We start from the raw sequence: 20,745 nt of genomic DNA, 5'->3' as shown, positions 1-20,745 counted from the left end.
GCACAATGCCGCGGAATGATTTGCACGGTTTTCTCTCTCCCTCGGCGAATCTTTTGAGCCCGCGCGTATGCATCTATCTTCGACGTTACAGAACCGCGACGCTCCGATAAAATAGTTTCTACTCGGCGAGGCGTGCCCGCGTGTTCCGCCATGGTGTTTCCACGGCGAAAAGTTTTATCTCCTCGACCGATAGACACTCGCGACTCATTATTCCGGCCGCGTAGGGAACGGAACCAGGTCAACGGGCTCGCGACGAGTACGCGTCTCATGTAGGTGGATGCTGACGGCAGGGGACGCAAATTGTTATCGGCAAAACGTCAAGTCCAATCAGTCGCAGCGAGATATTTGGGCGGATCGACGTATTGTAGGTTTTTCGCGTCGATACGCCGACAGAAGCATATCGGAATAGAAACAGAGTCGTTGCCGTCCTGTTTCGGTCTGCCAGAAATCGACGGAATCCTGGACAAAGTTAATGTGGCTCTGGTGGCTGGCCGAAAGAGCCTAAGTCAGAACTGTTGGTTGTAGAGAAGTACGGTGGAAGATCGGTTATTGGATTTTAAACGGAAAAGTTAGGGTATTTTGTTCTGGTTAACTTGCGATATGCACGTCGTATTCGATTTAAAAACTTTTTATTTCATACATAATTAGACTGAGGATTTTATGCATTTATGACAATAATTAATAGGTCAAGTATGAGGATATTGCTGCAGTACTTTCAGCTTGCCACAATTATTAAAAGAAGAAATATATTTTCAGCAGACTTATTGTTTCTAGAATCTACTTAACACGTTCCGTGCCGAGCTTTTTTTACTCGAATCTTCACACTTTGATATTTTACTAAAACTTGATGTATTACGTGCAATTATTAATTCTCGTACACATAACAACGTAACAAAAACTTATCAACGCCCATTCTTGCGGTGGAAATTGATTCTTCGGTTCTAAATTTCTTGTAAACAATTTGTTCAGTTCACTAAGTAAACATGCAAGCGTGTACCATCGATGGTACACGTGGCACGGAACGTGTTAAATGATCTTTATCTTGTATAAAGATCTGCAATCTGTATATAACATTTCCTCTGAATCGAAACAAAATTTGAGAAGAAACAAATACAAGAAATAAAGATCGTATCGTTGCTATTAGAAACATTATTAAGATGAAAGAAGTGCTAATCAACGTAGCTGTGAAACAAATCATAGTGCAATGTGTTGAATTAACTGTAATAAAGATTGAACATTGAATGGGCATTCAAATGTCAAAGAGTTGTTCGAACATCTTAATAAATGTTCTTAACATGTCAACTAATCAAAATTATACTAATTGTATTCAATACTTTATCCAATTTATATTGCAATCTGTACGTCGATGGACGTTTGCTCAAAATGAAAACGTCTTCGTAAATCGAATAATTGTGAAAAGAAGAATCAGGATCGGTCTGTCCAGTTCTGGTGTTAAAACGAAGGATAATTATTTGCGCGAAGACCGTAATGAACAGATTGGGGAGAAATCGATCTCTTCGATTTCGAATTTCGGCCGGAATGACGTCGTTTGTCGCCACTGTGCGCCGCCATTGCGCAGGAATATCGGGACACAGGTAACCGGCCGATGAACGCGATAAAATTAATTAGGTACACGGTAATGGCAAGTTTCATAAGGTACCCTGGAGCGCATCAGAGCGGCCGGGAATCGAGATGAGTATGGCGGGCATACTGCGCTTGTTCCATATAGCCATTATTGCTATATTGCGGACACACCGTGTAACGATATGGTGCACCGTCTTCTCGCGATATTCCCGCGCACGTAATTACCAGACGCGTGAAAATTGCTCGAAGAAATTCGGAATTGTAAATCGCCGAAGGTATCTTCTTCGGGCGAAACTTTGCCCATCGAATATTGTACTGCGTTATACGGTATAGTCTTGTCTACAGAGTATCGTCCTTTGAGTCGAGGTTACGAGATTTCCGGAGTGTGCAATCAAGCCGGCTGAAATTTTTAGTACGTTCATTTTGCTGCAATGAACGTTCACGTGGCACGTAAAAGTGTTGAACGATTATTGTTGGAATTTAGTGCTCGTTGAGAAGATAGGATTTTTCATTTTGACGGTTTTAATTATGTACCTCTGCATAAAAGCGATAACCTTTATACTTCATATTAAATTTTTTGAGATGTACGATTACTGGAGAAATTCTTCTGCTGCACGTTTTACATTCTTCTTTTTTTATATATACGCGGTCTTCTATTTTCGAAATTTGCGCATGCTATACAACACCAAGATTTACGGTTATAGTTTTAATCATTCCTGTAATGTGGAACATATTTTCGTTAACTATAAAGGCGAATAAAATGTTAGATAGAAATAAATATCGGTAAATGGGTTAAAAAGTGTTTAATGCTTCATCATACTGTTTGAAGTTTTTTTATAATATTCGTAGAACGTTCATAGAATATTCACAGAACAGCGCATGCCTTTACATTCGATCGCTACTTAATTAACATTTCTTGGAGATATCGTTAACTATTCTGTCGTGTCTATTTCCTGTACGTCTATTTCCTATTATTTATTATTCCCTAAATAATTCTTTCAACGACTATTTTCATCGAACATTTCCTGCCGCCCCGATGTGGGGCACTCGGATAATTCTATTATAGGAAGTAAGAGGTGGAAAACTGATATAAAGTATAAAATTAGAAAGGTAGAAATATCGAGCAGATTAGAAAACACATTGCGGTATCAACAGTTTGTTAAGAAATTGCTGAGCTGAACGGGGAGCAGCTCTTCACCGCGTTTTTTTATACATTGAGAGAATCCACTTGCGCAAGATAACGCTCGACGGCTCTATAAAAAGAACGATAATTAAGATATCTGTTACGGGGACGACGTCTATATGCATCGGGCATAAAAATACCCGGGGAAAGGTTTAATGCCTCTGAAATCCGTGCGCCGATAACGCGGTATCGCGGCACTAAACACGTAATCAATTATAAAGACGTTTACAGGGCGTAAAAGCTTTTTCCGCATACCGTGCATTTTAATCGGGACAGTCGGTTGTCTGGCTGTACACCGGCAGCTCGGTAGAAATACACATAGTGACAGAGCAACTCGACCAAAAATAATGGTCGACTAACTTTGTAACCTAGACTGGCCTCGGGAGTAGACCGGCTCTCCATGTCCGCTTTTCTTAGAACCTAACCGGTGCGTACTCACGTTTGTCTGTCTCTGTGTCCGATCGGACAATATGGACGAGCCTGTCCGGCTATTATAGTTTTCAGGTAACATAATCGATAATCAGAGAATCAATAGACCGCAGAGAAAATCGTAGAAACGGACCGGCAACCGTTAAAACTACCGAACAGGTCGAAATTTCTGATTCCAAATTTTTTTCTTTCATAGTTATCGAAATCATGAAAATTATACAAACTCCTTTGTTTAAACAAATATCAATAGTTCGAGTAAATGCAATCTTGTCGTTTGTAAAGAATGAACTAGTCATGCTTAGTGTTCGGCAGCTCAAGATTTAAATTCGCATCAGCATTGATTGAAGCTCCTTTGATATTAAAAATGTTAAAAATATTAAAAAATGTCCTGTCAGGAAAATTGTATCGATTTTAATGTTTAAAGATCAATGACGGAAGAACGGGATTTGATTTCGATCTAAAAGGAACAAATAATATTTATATTTAGCAGACTCTGTTTGGAATTTTCGTCACGTGTCGGACGCGATTTATTTTTAAAATTATAAGTTCAGAAATAAATGCGCCTCTGGCAGACAGTATTCGATCAAACAAATCAAGCGTCCGTCATTATAATTATTTGCAATGTATTTAATGCAGGAGATATTTGCATGGACGACGAAGGCGGATGTATAAATTATAAAAATCATCGTGTACGAAGATTATTTTTATATGAAAATTGATATGTTTGTTTATTTACGAGGTGTAGAATTGTTTTCGATTCATCCGTTCACAAGTACCAAGGAACGTTTTTTGGCAGCTTTTATCTTCGTCACTCAATGTATTACATAGGATGTTAATACCGTGTCCATGCTGCATAAGATTTATCGTCTTAAGAGATCAGGCTGTCAAAAAATTGTGTGACATTTATTCCCGTTTCGAATAATCTTAATTAGTTCTAAATAATATAATCAAATTATAAAATGCTCCTAATATATATAGTGTCACAGTTTTATGTTTCATCTACTCATTTTCGTCGCAATGGCAATCATCATTTTATTAATATTTTTTACAGACATCTATTCAACGATGTTTAACGCTAGATTTACGGAGCATCGAAGCAGCTTTTTTTACATTAATTTATAAACGTATCTTTACAATCCGAATAGTCGTAAATTAAAAAATTAGCGACCCGTCGATTCGGCGTTAATACTATAATCATTTCGAATGTTCGCCGAAATAATTCTCCGCGTTCGAATATTTTCCACCGGAAAATACGAAACAATTTACCATCGAAGAAAATGGATTCGGAAAATCGGACCCTGTCCAAACACGATTTAATTATCGCGTCGTTCCATGCCGGATTCCGGCCGCGTTGACGTTCGTTACAAAGGTTCGACGTTGTTTCCATTCAAACAATAATTCGACCGGAATTACGCCGGCAGATAATAATAAGAGCGATGGGGAAACGAATAACGCCGCGCCGGCGGTATTTGTTGCAAGTGAAAACGGTCGGCACAGTGGCCAGACACATTAGCCAGTTCGCTACAAAGGCACGTTTGCTCGACGGATTCGCAAAGTGGATCTCCTCCTCGGGAACGATGCTGCGCACGAACAAATTGTATTTCGCGTTTCGAGCTTGTTTTCGCGTACGCAGTCTAATTGACTTCATTCTGGTCGCTTCTGTGTCTTAATTAGACGGCTTTTACCTGCGTACGATATCGCCGGCCCGCTCGAGATTTCGTCGGGCTTCCGTCGAAAACGAATCGACGTTTATTATCGTAAATACTGCATCCAGCGTTCAACGGCAATTATAATAAATTCTCACCGGCGGGAAGGAGCGAGAGGATTCGTTTTACGTCATTATTCGGTAAACGGGTAAACAAGCTTGTTAAATCGCGGATCGACGGACGATCCAGTCGTACCCGGGGAAAAACAAATTCACTTGTTACACGTGCGCTTATGTAAGTGCCAGAAGGATTACGCGAACCGTATCGGCGCGTTACGAAAGACGCCGCGATGCCGACCGACGACGCCTTCTCACGAGATCCCCCCTCTGGAACACGATTGGTCGCCCATAGAACCAGCCATTGAACCAATTAAACTTTCGAGAAATTATAAATCGAGAGAGCTGGCTGCCGGCTGCCTAGTTTACGGAAGTCTGTAACGAACAGCGAAATTCCAATGATTATACAACGGCGCCTGATAGCTTCGCTGCCTCGATATACTCGTCCGCCGGTTCATTTCTCGAAGACTCTCGGTGAACGCGAACGGTTACCATGTTAACGTCGAAACACCGTTCCGTTTAATTTACTTTTTATCGGGCCCCGACCAAGTTAATTGATAACGCCGCGCCGTCTCTCGTAACCGGCGATAGTATTCATTCATAAAGTCGCGAGTACATATTCCACGCGATAATGCTCCGGCTTTCTTCGCTTTGGGTTATCGGTCGGCTGCGGGCCTTCGTGCATTCGTGGCTTGCTGCCGAAATTTGTAATGTTTTTTATTTTATTGTGACACTTCAGTTTGTTCTAGCAAGTCTTCCCCCCGTGACCGAACTTGATTTTTATGAAAGAGATTACGGAAGTGGAAAATCCCACGAACAGATCTGCTGTGTTTATTCGTCGGATACGTGTTACACACGATAATGCTCCACTTTCTTCATTACACAAGGTTTATCTGTACAGTCACAGTTGGAACCAAAAGTCAGCTGTTTTCGACGAGTATACTCTGGTCGATATTCTTTATCGAATTAGTAGATATTTTGTAAAAGCGTTGTATTTCAACAAAATACGAGGAAACTCAAACATATATGTAGTGTACCATTAATTACAATTAATCGCCACGTGTTTCATTCTCATTAATGTTTACGTGAACGTGTCCAGAAGGCGCGTCTTACGTTGAAAAAAATGATGAATAAAATTATAAACGATCCTAAGCATGCTCGGTTTTATTTTTGTCAGAAAGGTCCGCCGTTCGAGTGTTAATAAACGGCCAACGCGCTTCGGCCGTGTATTTCGATATTCATAAACAAGCTAGGAAAGTGGAAATTCGCATGACGACGCAGTTATCAGTCGCGCGAGAAATACCAAGGAAAACAATCTGACTCATCTTACCACTCGGCGAACAATACAATCGTAATGTCACTAATGACGTAGGCGTTGCGCGTCGCGATGAAACAACAGCCCAGTCTCATCGTCCAGTCAACAGTATCTCATCGCCGACGAAATTAGAATAGTTCTCCTGGAAAACAATTCACCCCTTCGAGGGTAGCCATAAATCACGGGCGGTGTCCTCCTCGCTTCCGTGAGTCCGGCAACTATTTTTGCGATCGTCGGGACACGGATTCGCGACGTCATTGTGTCGCGTTTTATTTTCGGTTCGCGGACTTCTTCGCGCCTTTGTCCGTTCCTGTTCTGTCGTACTTCCGTGCATCTCAACGAAATGTATTTTTACGTCGGTTCCGTTAGCGTCGCCGACGGCCAGACACGTGTGCAGCCGTAACAGCGTGTCGTCCTCGCCTTTGACGTTCGCGCGCGTAGTCCTGACGCAAATTGCGAGCCGCGACGCGCGAGAAAGAAACCGGAACTGACGCGTGTACCGGCGTCGAACGACGTCGCTCGCGATCCTCCTGCAAAGGCGACATTTCCGGCTAACGCCGCCGAAACTTTACAGGTCAGTTATTTTTACGACCCGCTCGCGAGAACGCGGCTTTATGAAGCGCAGCTCGCGCGTTCATCCCGCGAGCGGACGCGCGCGACTTCCGGCACAAACGGATCGCGCTCCTTTCAACGGGCCGGATGCGTTCCCCGTCCTATTTTCTATCGGGACACGTGCAGATTCTATTCCACTGTTCGCGGTAATGCCTTTCGTTGTCCTTCTTGCGAAAGGAACGTTGGGGAACTCGTTGCACCGGCGGAGAAAACGATAAGACACTCAGGAAATTATCAGATTAAATGCTTCTTCGTATTATGTTACATTTAACGGAGATCCATCAACTTCTTGCATCGTGGTTGATTTTGTAGCTACGGTAATTAGAGAAGTTCTTTATCGTTCGTAATATCCGATAAGAAAAGCAGATTTATGCTATTTCTTGTTTGTATTTTCATATCATACGTGTTTAACGGATCGCGTTCAAAAGCTACAATGTGAAATTGACTCAGTTATTGTAAGGCAGTGGTTAATTGCATTCTTAATGAGTGTGTACGAAAGAAGCTGGATAATTTTCGTTTGGATAATAATCACGGGCGAAATTGTTTTATCGACCCAAAGAATTTATATAATTATAGATCAAAATGCTAATCGCTTTTGAAGAATCTTTTCAGAAATTTTCGTACATTACTTTCATATACGCCGTCACATTTTAAAGCATAGTACATGTTATTATATACAAGGCATCGATAACATTTCTTCGTTAAATTGCTTTAACATTTAATGATGGTACCGCGTTTAATAAAATGATTTAAAACAAAGAAGCGAGATAATAATTGGGGTGGCGAAAAAAAATAGCTTTATGTGCGTGGCGAAGCCATATTTTTCCTAACCAATGCGTTCCCTTTAGGAGCGTGCGAACCCGTCCGAGTCTCGGGAACCCGAAGTTCGGGACAGGTCGGAAAGAGTCGGACGATTTCGGGTACCGAAAGTTTCGGGACTGCGCTCGGTTCTCGGGCGGTCTCGGACGGGCTCGGACAGCCTCGGTCTCTATGCGTGAATATTATATATATATATCCTATTCATGCGTAGAGACCGAAACTGCCCGAAACTGATATATAATATATATAATATATATATAATAAATATAATATATATATATAATATATAATATATATATCCTATTCATGCGTAGAGACCGAAACTGCCCGAAACTGATATATAATATATATAATATATATATAATAAATATATTATATAATAAATATAATATATATATATATAATATATAATATATATATCCTATATATTATATATATCCTATTCATGCGTAGAGACCGAAACTGCCCGAAACTGCCCGAAACTGACCGAGACCACCCGAGACTATTCGAGAATCGAACGCAGTCCCGAAATTTTCGGGACCCGAGATTTCGCCAGATCCTACCCGACTCTTTCGAACTTGTCAACCGACTTTTTATAACACGAGTAATACAAAAAAATAATTTCCGTCGATTATCAGGTTAAACTTCACGCTGTTAAATAGCAATCTGTATGAATAGTTTTTGAGTTCTACTCGCTAAATATGGGATCGCGGTCGTCATTGTGAATGACGTTGGTACTAAACATTTTAAACGAAGATAGCTCGGTGAACTCGAGTAGCGGATACATTTGTTATTGTTCTCTATAAATGGAGCCGTCTACTTCAGTATTCTATCAATACTAAATGGAACTGCTATCGATCCTTGCATTCGGTTGACAATTCTAGTTCCATATCTATAAATCATTGTTAATATCAAAATAGTTTGATAGTTTGATACGGATAGCCGTAGCTCTCAATTGTTATCGTCGGAATTACGTTGAAGTTACTGTCATAAATTGAAGAAAAAGTTGTTACCATTAATATCGATTAAACAAGTGCGTTGTCTGCGCAAGTATACATACACATACTATTTTTCTATGTAAAACTGTGTCATTGTAGTTACAATGAATTGTTAGAAAATTAAAACAGAATTTAAATAGTTTGTAATGTTTGTTCACAATAATTTCAATTACGTTGAATGTTATTTTGTTATTGTGTCTTAATTTCATTCTAACTTAAAAAAGATGTTTCTTAATGTTTATTTAATGTTGACTTTGCTTTATTAATCTGTTTTATTAGAAACGAAATAGTGTCTATATTTCTATAAAATATATTATATAAAAACATAAACATTTTAGTTTAATTTTGGAATTAATTCTTGCATAGAGTTGCGCTAAATTAAATTGTCCTCCAAAATAGATCGTAAGGCAAGGGTTTAAGTAAAGAAAACTTCGTAAGATTCTCGATTGTTTATCTCGCAGTAATCAATTTTATCATTTCTCTTCTCGTATCGCGAAACAAGTGTATCCGGTTTTCTTTTCTGTACACCGATGTCGCACTTACCGCGTTAATGAAAAAATGTGCCGAGCGGAACGCTCGACGTTTCCGCGAGGACTCTCGAGCCGACCCCGGTTTTTCTGGCAGAGCCTAAACCTCGATGCTTCTTCTCGTCGGATCGTACCGTACAATCTCGAAAGTGTGGACTTCGGGTTAGTGGAGCATGGCACGGGAATTCCAATCTTTCTAATTACTTAGGCTCGAACGGCCAACACCTGGAGAGCATTTTCCACGTTGCGTCGGTGAAACGAGACTCGCCGGGCCACGGCGTCGAATCGAAACTAATTTTCCCCTCCGTCAATGCGAAAACGAATTTCGCGTGCAAACTGCAGCGGCTTCGCCTTCGCGCGGACTCGTAAATCACGATCAGTACGTGACTGGCCGCCATCGACTTATCCGAATCCGTCGGGACTGGTTCGCTGATCGGCCCCGCGCGCGCGCGCGCGCGCTATCGATGGATCCTTTAATTATTGCACGGCCGCGCTAAAAATAGTCGCGACCCCTTTTTCCTGGATGGCTCGAATCGTTGCGCCGGAAAATCCTTCTCGAAAAGGACCGATCGATCTCTCCGGCAGTGCCGCTGGCCGCTTTCGATCTTCCGGAAGGGAGGCCGGCACCGGAAGCCGGGACTGGTTTACCCTTATACGCGAAGACAGCTAAGCTCGTCAAAGGAACAGCCGGTGCAACGGAAAAGTGAGAGTACACACGACTGCCTTGAGCCTGATTCCGCCAGTCCAGTGGGCGCAGATATTTATTTTCTCTACCGGGTGCTCGGTAGAAATCGGCCTACGCGGTGGTTCATCCGAATCGAGATCCTGGAACTTCGTTTCGATAAAAAGTGAAAGCCGAAAGTTCGATACTCGAGCAATACAAGTTAAGCAATATCACAGTTAATTTTAGTTTTTCTTCGTTGAATTAATTACGTGTTCCGCGAATATTATTTTTAACCTTCCGCGAAGCAGATGAAAAAAGTGACACCCTGAACTATGTGTGTGGAAATAATTATACTCTGAACGTTATCCGTCTACAAATATAGAATTTCAATAAGGATACACGTTAAAATAGTGTTTCATCGTTTTTGTAATAAGAACGCACCCCAATGAAACAAATATTGACGTTTTAATAATAAACGGTTTATTAATAATAGACTACGGATTATTGTGCGAAATAAGAATTGCACAAGTTGACGGGGAAAAACATATGTTAGATGAAAATGTCTGTCTTTTTTTTAATAATGTCGATAAGACGTACGTAATATTGAAATATTCTCGAATTCTCCTCATTTTCTTTTCGACTTAGTCATTTTTGTCAAAAATGCATAAAATCCAGTCTAATTATTTATAAAGAAGAAGCTTTTTTGAAAATCGCTGAAGGTTAATTTGACCCCACATGCTTCGCGGAAGGTTAACTTTGACTCCTTTAACGAAGTTTTGTAACATTGTGGACATTTGAATATGGTCAAACAATCCCTTAATTTTCATGTGCATTTTGGGACTAATTTAAAAATTGGAGGATTTAGATCACTCGGAATATGTTGGACAGTGGTACCGAAGAAAATCTGGTCTCAAAATCATCTTATTTTTCAACGAAACTTTCTTTGAGGTTGCACCGAGATTCCCGGGACACCCTATATATGGCGGACAATCGGTTCGTTATTCCTTGCTGATCCGACGTTGGCGCAGCACGTGCACGTTGTTATTACAATCACCGACGTGAATTGTTACCCTCCAGAAATGCATGCGATCTACGCGTTCGGAAGTGATGAGAACATTTATCAAGCTCGATTTTCGGTATTAAAAGCGATGGATCAGTGGAGTGCATTCTGTCGGAACGCGTAACTTGGAAATACGCGAGAACGCGGGGGAGCATACGATTCTCATAAAGTTGAGTTTTTTACGAAGTTTCATTTCGCGTAAGATGAGCTTTGTACTGAAATCTATAGGTCGAAAATTGTAAAGTAAAATGAACTTCCATGCAGTTCGGCGAAGTAAAAAATATAGATTTGTGTCTTGACTTTTAAAGGTAACTGTACATTCTCGTAAATCCTCTACCGGTGAGTTATTTTCACTTCGAACTTTCGAAGTTATCGCGAAGTCTCTTTGTGAAGTTTAAAAACTCCGCGGTGGAGCGCAATTCTTCTCGAAACTCCGGGAGACTATCAATAACAGTTTTTTTTTTTTTTCTAAATGAGACCACGTTCACTTGACTAACTAACTTATCGAGGATCCGGGGACAAAACATTCATTGAACCGTGCCCGCATGTGTTTTCCCGATCGTCCTACTTCGAAGGGTCGTTGAAAATGTCGACCTTTAACATTAAGAAGTTCTAATGAGAAAGTAGATAGTTCGAGCACCGGACAACGTTAAACAATGTTGGACAATGTTGAGCGTCGAGTACCCGTTTCAATCTAAATAATGCTTCGTACATTTTTGATAAAACACTCTTCGTTACGCGCTCAGGAATTCTTATCTTTATTCAAAGAACGCAGATTACACCGTGTTCTTATCTGCTTTTTGTTGTTAGAAACGCGTTTCTGCGCTCGCGAACGTAACGCAGGCACTAACGACGGACAACGGTGACATAAACGCTGCCCGAAGAAGGATTAACCGATGCATATTTATGAAAGTGTAATCGCTCTGTAACGCGATGCTCGAACACGTTCAATTTCACGAAACACAATCCCGTTACGATGGAACACCAAACCTACCGCCGCAGTTCGGCCAATTGACTTTTCATTCTACAATCAGACATTTCACTCTACAGTTATTGTCATTTCTGAAAGAAACTTCTACCGCTTGATAAGATTAACGTTAATCCTTTCAGTGTTGACTAAAACGAAGAATACAAATTAATAACAGAAGAAGATATATCAGCTTTTTTTTATTATTTTCATTGCTTTATGTCATATCGGTATTATATGTTGTTCTAATTTTAGAAACCATGTAATCACGTTTTTCGTAAATACCGCAAATTAAACAATGCTGCTCTATCTCGTACCGCGTTCGAGATAAACATTGGAAGACTTAACTTCCTGTACAAACACATCATTCTCATAGTAGAACAATAGGTTAATAATTTAGATTTAGAGAATGAATGACATTCTCATCATCTATCAAACTCTACAATGATTTTCACTTCCAAGTTTCTTCGTAAGAATCCGGTTACAAACAGGACCATCTGTCTAGTAAGCAATTCTCTGGAACTTCCGCAATCCTAGAACCAGTATCTGCATTTCCTAGTGCATTCCAGACCGAAGTAGGAGGGGTTCTGGCACGAAAGGAGGTCGCAAGACCTCTGAATACAGAATAGTATCATTAACTGTTCCCCCATCAAATTTATTACTATAGAAAAATTATATTTCTCGAACGCTCTTACCAGACTCGCTATCAGCGAAGCAGAAACTTGACGAAGCACTACCGCGGTTCTTTGTTGCTCCAGAGCAAGAGCTATTGCTATTTTAACACCAATTAATAATTTCTCTTGTTTATAATTAAAGTCGGTCCCCACATAATTCGAATCCTACCGAGGATACGAGGAGCCTAAGCCTTGATCTGTACACAACAGGAAGCTATCAAAATGATTCTATAACAGAAATTATAATATTTTATGATTTGTCATGTGAACACATGGAAAAATTAAATAATGGAGAAGGGACAAACAATAAATTATTTTCTCTCATATTTTTAAATAGATTGTTTTGTAGCGAAACGAAAATACAACATTTCGTTAAAAAAAAGTTGAAATAACCTTCGAAGGTTGAACCTTAAAAAAACTTTAAAAACCTTTAAAAACCTGATAACCTTAAAAAATTGAGCGAAAAGTGACGTAATTAACCGTAAAGAACACACCCTGTATTTCCATCTAACGAGCGTTCTGTTCTACCGGGAAAATTGTTAGTTTGCTTAAAGAGATCCGCTGTCCACTCATAAGCGACAGCACTATTTCCGAAAGCTGATTGTCCGTGATTTCTGTTGCAGGGACGCGAGATGCATCGGAGGGTGGGATACAGCAACTACGATGGCAAGATCGCCGGCCTGTACGACCTGGAGGAGACACTCGGCCGCGGTCATTTCGCCGTCGTGAAGCTGGCACGGCACGTTTTCACCGGCGAGAAGGTCGCTGTGAAGGTCATCGACAAGAGCAAGCTCGACGAGATCTCGAGAGCGCACCTCTTTCAGGAGGTGAGGGAGCAAAGAGAAAAGCCTAGACGTTCTTTCAGCCGGGGGAAAGCAACGGTGGTTGCTCTCTCGCCCGTCGATACGACGAGGAGGGCCGTCGTCCCGCCGACGGGCGACGCGTATATCCTTCTTTTCCCACCTTTTGTTCCCGCTGATTCCCCTCCGGCTGTCGCGTGAATGAGAACGCCCGGCATAAAGGAGGCCGTCGAGGAAATCGAAACGCATGCTAATACCTTCCTACATTTTCCTCCCTTCTGTTTACCCGAGTGCTCGGTCTCCGCTCGCGGAGACACAGGGGGTAGGGCGGGGGGCGAGCTTTTTATTTAAACCGGAGCGCGATGTAACAGTCTGCGACTCTCAGACTGCTTTATCGAGTGCCAAAGGACGTTGGTCTGCGACGGGTTTCTTAACCCGTTAACCGGCGACGACGGACACCGCTTACACGAGTTTTCTCGCTTCGTCGTCGCTAGTTTCCGATGGCTAAATCGTCGTCGTGATATTACATTCATTGATGCAAATGAAATTGTAATCGCGCTCGTTACGCGTTAAATCGACGCGGATTCCTATCGTCTCGCTTTACTTGCACTCGCGCCGGTATCCGTGGTCGAGAAATCATCTGGTTAATAGGGCTAACGTATCGCTCGGCCACGGATGTTTATGCGGAGTCACGTTTTTAGAGGCTAATTTGCGGGGATTTAGGAGATGCTAGCGCGCAAGCCGCTGAACACATGCGAAAACCCGGCGGAATTTTGTTGGAGACTCTTCTGCTCGATTTTACTCAGCCATGTAGGATGCTTCACTTTCTACTTTTGTCTTTACACCGAGTTTACTTTTGCCACTGTTCTGCTTCGTACTTATTGTCACCAGTGTGCAGATCTTTGTGCAAATATAAATTCGTAGCAAGATAGGAAGAAAAACCGCAGTTCAAGGAAGATATAAAATCTGATTATGGCTTCACAGGGTGCGGAGAATATTTATATTTAGCTGTTTTGGAAATAAGGATACTTCAATTTAGTATTCTATCTATTTTGCCAGTTTAACAAACGTACGATTCTGTGAACAATTATGGACTCAAAATGATTTTTACATTTATTGGGATGTTTAAACAAAAACCGTATTTGTACGTTTCTATATTAGAGATGATAGAACAAATACGGTCTTTTCTTTAAGTTTTTAGTAACAATTAATAACAAGTCTATAACTATCGATCACAAAACTGAACATTCAAATTTACTTTAAAGTGTGCAGAATTTGCACCTTCTATTTCAATACATTTATCAAGACATTTTCGAAAATGATTAATGATTGTCGCACACTCGGTTATTGTAATTACGTTCCACGCATTTTGTAAAGCTAGTTTCAACTCATTCGTCGACTCGAGTGATCGATGGGAGATCTTTTAACTTCAATAATAATAATTTCAGTTCTTTTTGTTCTGCCGTCCTTTGCACCTTCATTTTTTCGTATCCGACAGTCAAATGAATGTCGGCGTTCTTCATTTATCTCTCGTGCAATTCAATAATTGCAACCCGCTCTTTATCGTTCTCTATTTTTCAGCTGAAACTGAATAGATGCGGAAAACATGAAGGATTTGAGAAACGAGATATATTTGGACACTGGAACAGAAGGAGCATTTTTCATAAAGAGACAGAATTTTCTTCACGCTCCATATAATAATGTTTTAGTATAGACTGTTCGGCGGTCAAAAACGTCGTGCAGGCGTAAAATCCGTGCACGATTTTTATGTGGAGGGTGGTCTTCTCGATCGCGCGGTTTCCGCGTATTTTTGGGGGCATCCGTCGCTAGAACGACTGGATCAATGCGCACCTATTTTTAAAGCCGCTTGAAGAGTCGTGCATTCTGCACAGTTCTACGGTCGAGTCGTTGCTCCAAGACATCGAGACAATAGGATTCTCGTAGCCTTGCCCTACGAAAATGTTTTCGTCTTCTTTTCAACGCTCTGAAACATTTCCTTCACGGCTTTCGAGCGTGTTCTTTACAAACGTGTAACCCACGGGAACGACTTACGAAATTCTGTTTCAAACAGACTGGAAAGCAATGTTGCAGATTTATCGCGATACGTTGTAACCTTGTTAATATCCAGCGTGTTAAGGTTGGATTTCTCTTTGACGCGAAGATATCATTCGCTTGGTTGGTCATACAGCGCGCAAATATTCCGCGGCGCAGGTCGAGGATTAATTGGCAAGGGATTTATCCGATCGCAGAACGTATTGCTCGGAACAATGGCTCTATCGGGTTGTAACGTATGAAATCCGCGCTCGTAGGTGGTATTGTCCGCGCAGAAAATAAAATTGTCTGGCAACGATCGTTTTTGTTGCCGCGAACACGAGTGACCGACATCCTTGCGCGCCTCTATCAATTACAAAATTCTTCGACTGCCTACTTGCAATCGCCTGCTTGTAATTACCTATTTGAAATTGTCTATTTGCAACGGCCTACTTTTAGAGTAAAACCGCCTTCTTTTAGAAACCGTTCCACATTCCGTCGGAAATTTTTCCACGCCGCACACCATACATTTTTCCAGCGATCATTTATCTCCGCTTTCCGTTCGACGCCGTCCCGGATTGTTTGCGCTCCCGCGGCCGATGTTTATTCAGATTGTCCGCGACGGGCAAGAGCAAATCGTCGGCCGCACGAAAATGAGCTGTTTGCCCGGCTCTAATCACGTCCGTCCAGCATGTCCGCGTTCTCCTCGCAGAAATTGTTTCCGTTTCAGTGCAAACAGGCACCCGGCGCCTTCGTGTGTCGGTGCTCGGTGACAGCCGGCAGCGTGCTAAAACTGTCAATTGACCAAGATCCGAACTCGCCCGGTTAGTCAGTTAGTCGGATAGAATCGGATAGCTCGAGCGGCTTCCTCTGTTCGATTTTGAAGGCGTGGGGTCCGTTTGAGAGTTCTCAATGAGCTGGAGGATGCTCTGGCATTGTATACTCGTTTGAGAGCAACTTCAAACATTTTTACTCGGAAGCGGTAGGCGGAGAACTATCGGAACTCTCGGGACTGTGTCCGTCGGAAACTTTTGTTCCCGCTCTCTGCTGTTTCCCTTAGTTTTGTACTAACAATAAGCTGCGTTCAAGGCAACGATTACGACACTTCGATGATCGCTTGTATTTGAAAAAGGGTAGAAGAAGCCGATGAGCGGCCAGAGAAGTTGCTGAATCGAACTACACACGTAGATTCGCTATTAGACTGTGAATTTCGATGCAAGGTAACACTTTTGCGCATCGTTTGCAATAAACAGAAAATGCGTGGACATTTATTTCTATCTTGAATCATTTTAATGAGTTAGAAATGATACAATCGAATTGTCGAATTCTTCTAATAGAGGCATCGTGTTTTGTTTCAACTATGTACAGTAACGTCTCTCTAATTGACGCTCAGATGCTGCAGAAAAATGGACAATTTAGGAAGAGGAGATACGATTATACGATCCTTGCGGTTCATTTTTATAGTTACGAATTGTCAACAACTATAAAAACGAGCTGCAAGGCTCGACTAATCGTATCTCCTCTTCCCAAATTGTCCATTTTTCTGCAAAATCTGAGCGTCGATTAGAAGAGACATTACCGAACTCCTTTTTGTTACAAATGCATAAAATATGCAGTCTAGTCGTGATAGAAAAAATATACGAGACACGTTCATCATTTATGACGCAATTGAAACGTAGAATATATTTTAGTTCTCATTGAAATTGCAATTTGAACGGCAAGCTTTTAGCGTACTCGTAAAAAACAGCTAACTGGTTAAACATTCGTCACTGTTGAACGGTGCTTCTCGAACGGCGTGTTCGCCCGCGAAAAATGCAATCGGGGACTCGCGTCGGTTTGCCGAGAAGCGGACACGCACCTTAACGACCGATTGCGTAAGATCCGTTCGACGCCATATCGCGTAGGAACGATCTACGGAACGATTCCGCACCGAACCTTGTAGATCTCGTTAAGGTCAACGAGATAATGGGCGCCGGGAGGTGCGGAGGACGGCCAGAGGAGGAAGGAGAAAGGGTCGTTGACCAGTTTATGGTTGCCGCCGCGGTACTGTACCATCTTCTTTGTTTCCCCCCCGCCAGGTGAGATGCATGAAGCTGGTGCAACACCCGAACGTGGTCAGGCTTTACGAGGTGATAGACACCCAGACGAAGCTTTACCTGATCCTGGAGCTCGGCGATGGCGGTGATCTCTACGATTACATCATGCGGCACGACAGCGGGCTCAGCGAGGAGGTAACGTACGGTCGTAACAATCTTCGCCGCGTGAATGAAGCCCGCCGCGATGCGCAAAGCGATAAATTGATAATAACATGTCTGGAACATCCGACGAGACAGATAAAAATGATCGAGGCTCCCCCGCCCCGGAAAAGAACGTTTTCGCTACCTTCTACAATGCAGTGTTTTTCTTGTCTACACGCTCTCTTATCAAGTTCGCTCAGCACGGGGAAAGAAATGTTCGCGGTAGGCTGCTGGGGAAACCGAGTATTTTAACGACCAATTTGCGCGTTTAGAGCCGGTGCACCCTTGGGGATAGTATTCGAGCAAAGCAATCGAAACATCTGACTACTGGTATGCTTGTGGAAAACATTTACTTTAAACCATTAATTTAGCGGGAATGACGAGAGAGAGACTCGCCTGCAAACATTTTCTGTGCTACATTCGAGTTCGACGAGTGACGTCCGTTTAAAAACCATGTAAATTTCTTAAGAAAGATTATGATATTTACACAGTCTCTTGCTTTTCCTTTTCCATGTAAAATTGTGTCATTATACATAGTTATAATGAATTATTAGAAAATCAAAAAGGAATTTAATAAATAGTTCGTAAAGTTTGTTCGCAGTAATTTCTTAATAATCTTCTAATTTCACTGTACAGTTCAGTTTTTATTTAATATCAGCATCACTCGCATTTATATAAATATATTAAATAAACACCGAAGTATTTTACTTTTATGCTGCGATTATCTCCTCGCACAGAGTTGCGCTAAATTAAATTGTTTTTGTTTCAAATATAAATCATGAAGCAAGAGGTCAACGAGAAAGTGAAAACTTGTGGTACATGAGTTAAAAATACGCGATAAAACTCGCTTCGCCAATACTTTTAATTAATCTGATGCAACCTTGATAAGAGAGAGAGAGAGAGAGAGAGAGAGAGAGAGAGAGAGAGAGAGAGAGAGAGAGAGAGATCGTACAATTTAGAAAAATGTATGTAGAACAGAGTACATACATTATATAGAAGAAATTCGATGAAAACACATCCAGCGTGTATGTAGTTGGATCGATTCTTTTTTTCTTGGTGGGATCGGGGGAAGCCTCGAGGCAGGCAGGCAGGCATTTCCTTTGTCGAACGTACACACGGTACACTGATACGCTTTTAATCGACCGCAGGTGGCCAGGACCTATTTCCGGCAAATAGTCAGAGCCATATCATATTGCCATCGATTACACGTGGTGCATAGGGACCTGAAACCGGAGAACGTGGTGTTCTTCGAGAAGCTGGGCACCGTGAAGCTCACCGACTTCGGATTTAGCAATAGATTCTGCCCTGGCCAGAAGCTCGAAACTTCTTGCGGCTCGCTAGCCTACTCGGCACCGGAAATTCTGCTGGGAGATAGTTACGATGCTCCTGCCGTGGGTATGTACAACGAGCAAACAATTTAATCTCTTCCCAGTTCGCGGAACAATTCTCTGTTTCAGCTAACTCCGCCGGTCTATCAATCAATGCCCCGAGCCTATTGTAATTTTTCTTTTCAGACGTCTGGTCGCTCGGGGTAATTTTGTACATGCTGGTGTGCGGCCAAGCCCCGTTCCAAGAGGCGAATGACAGCGAGACTTTGACGATGATCATGGACTGCAAGTACTCGATCCCGCCGCACGTGTCGGACGGTTGCAAACGACTGATCGCGAAGATGCTCGTCCGGGAACCCGAAGGCAGAGCGACCCTCGAAGAAATCGCTGCCGATCCGTGGCTAGCAATCGGCACCGACTCCGACTCCGTGGAAGCGTTGCCACTCGTGTCCAGGCAACAAGTCTCCGACGATCATCATAATCACATAATCATCAAGATGGTGAACGGTAACATCGCCACCAAAGAAGAAATATTGGAGTGAGTAGACCGATTCGAATAAACTGCGTTCGATCCGTTTCGCCATTGTGAAATCCCGGTGGCTCCTCTCGAAACGATCGCGCCTCGAGCCCCGCCACTTATTCCATTCACTCTGTCAATCGATCGTATATACGTGCGTATATACGCCGTAGTCCATAAGTATTTGAACACTTGATGGAATCTGATCAAGTGCTGCTTATTGTTATAATATGGACGACGAAAGAACTGCGGTCTGTGCTGTTGGCTTCTATAGCTAGGCTATTCCTTAATTGGTATTGAATTCCGAATCCTTAAAAATTGCGTCCTTCGTAATTGTTGGCATTTTAGCAATTCCCTTTTTATCGTGGTTGTGGATTCTCTTCGGTTACGAATAAAATAAGTCGATCACTTGTACCTGACTTACTGAAACGATTGAAAAAAGAACTTAATTTCTATTTAACTGTATCTTATTGTTAGTTTATTGTTACATTTATAAGCACAGGTAATTACAGTAGTTAGAAAACTACTTAATAATAAATAATAATAATAATAATATTTATATAATTAATATATAAATAATAATAACAATAATATTATTTATATAATTAATATATAAATAATAATAATAATAATAATATTATTTATATAATAAAGGCAAATATGTGTGGAAATTTTATTCCTTGATCCAATTATCTTTTTGGATACCGAATGCTCCAAATATCAATTGTTATCGTTATACATCAATGTGTTAATTGTTATCGTTATATATTAATATCCAATTCATCCCATTCGCAGCGCCCTCGACAATAACGAGTACAACCACATAACGGCAACGTATTTCTTGCTGGCTGAGAGGAAGCTGCGGGCGCACCGTCAAGAGCAGGTGCAGAAGTCTCGACCGGAGATCCTGGACGTCTCGGCTAAGTATGCTCGGTGATCATTAACTTGCAACAAATCAAACGATCCGCGCGAGCGCGCTACGGCGTCTAACACCGTGTCCGGTTATTTTCAGCAGACAAGACGACGCGGCAACGAACTTGCGTACGGAGCAAAATTCATTGAGCACCGTGAACCAGTCGTTGCTGAGCGTGCCACGGACGCCGGGCGAGGTGCCGCAGGTATGTATTCGCATGACAGCGTGCCGTCAGGAACCGCTTGGCGGACCACGACAATGGCAGATGCTCCGAGCCGGCTCTGCCAAGAAAGCGTTCCTCCCGTGGGAAAAAAGATGGCCTTTT

At 41.9% G+C, this 20,745-nt stretch overlaps 1 protein-coding gene across 5 annotated transcripts in view; it reads left to right on the top strand.

The window, feature by feature from the left end:
- Window positions 1–20,745, top strand: part of Snrk (SNF related kinase) — a 42,515-nt gene that overhangs the window by 14,584 nt on the left and 7,186 nt on the right. For 2 of the 5 annotated variants that reach the window (XM_033464974.2, XM_033464975.2), the window contains exons 2-7: window positions 13,218–13,421; window positions 17,504–17,656; window positions 18,811–19,057; window positions 19,177–19,528; window positions 20,303–20,440; window positions 20,523–20,625. In XM_033464974.2, coding sequence (XP_033320865.2) covers window positions 13,227–13,421; window positions 17,504–17,656; window positions 18,811–19,057; window positions 19,177–19,528; window positions 20,303–20,440; window positions 20,523–20,625 — 1,188 coding nt within the window. In that variant the 5' untranslated portion in view covers window positions 13,218–13,226. Of the gene's footprint in view, window positions 1–6,677; window positions 6,848–13,217; window positions 13,422–17,503; window positions 17,657–18,810; window positions 19,058–19,176; window positions 19,529–20,302; window positions 20,441–20,519; window positions 20,626–20,745 lie in introns of those variants that run through there. The other 3 variants (XM_076525765.1, XM_033464977.2, XM_033464976.2) reach the window with 3 other exon arrangements.

The sequence above is a fragment of the Megalopta genalis genome, chromosome 12 (assembly GCF_051020955.1).
Source record: "Megalopta genalis isolate 19385.01 chromosome 12, iyMegGena1_principal, whole genome shotgun sequence".
NCBI lineage: Eukaryota > Metazoa > Arthropoda > Insecta > Hymenoptera > Halictidae > Megalopta > Megalopta genalis.
Note: the sequence above shows the minus strand (reverse complement) of the source record. Positions and strands in the feature narration are given on the sequence as shown.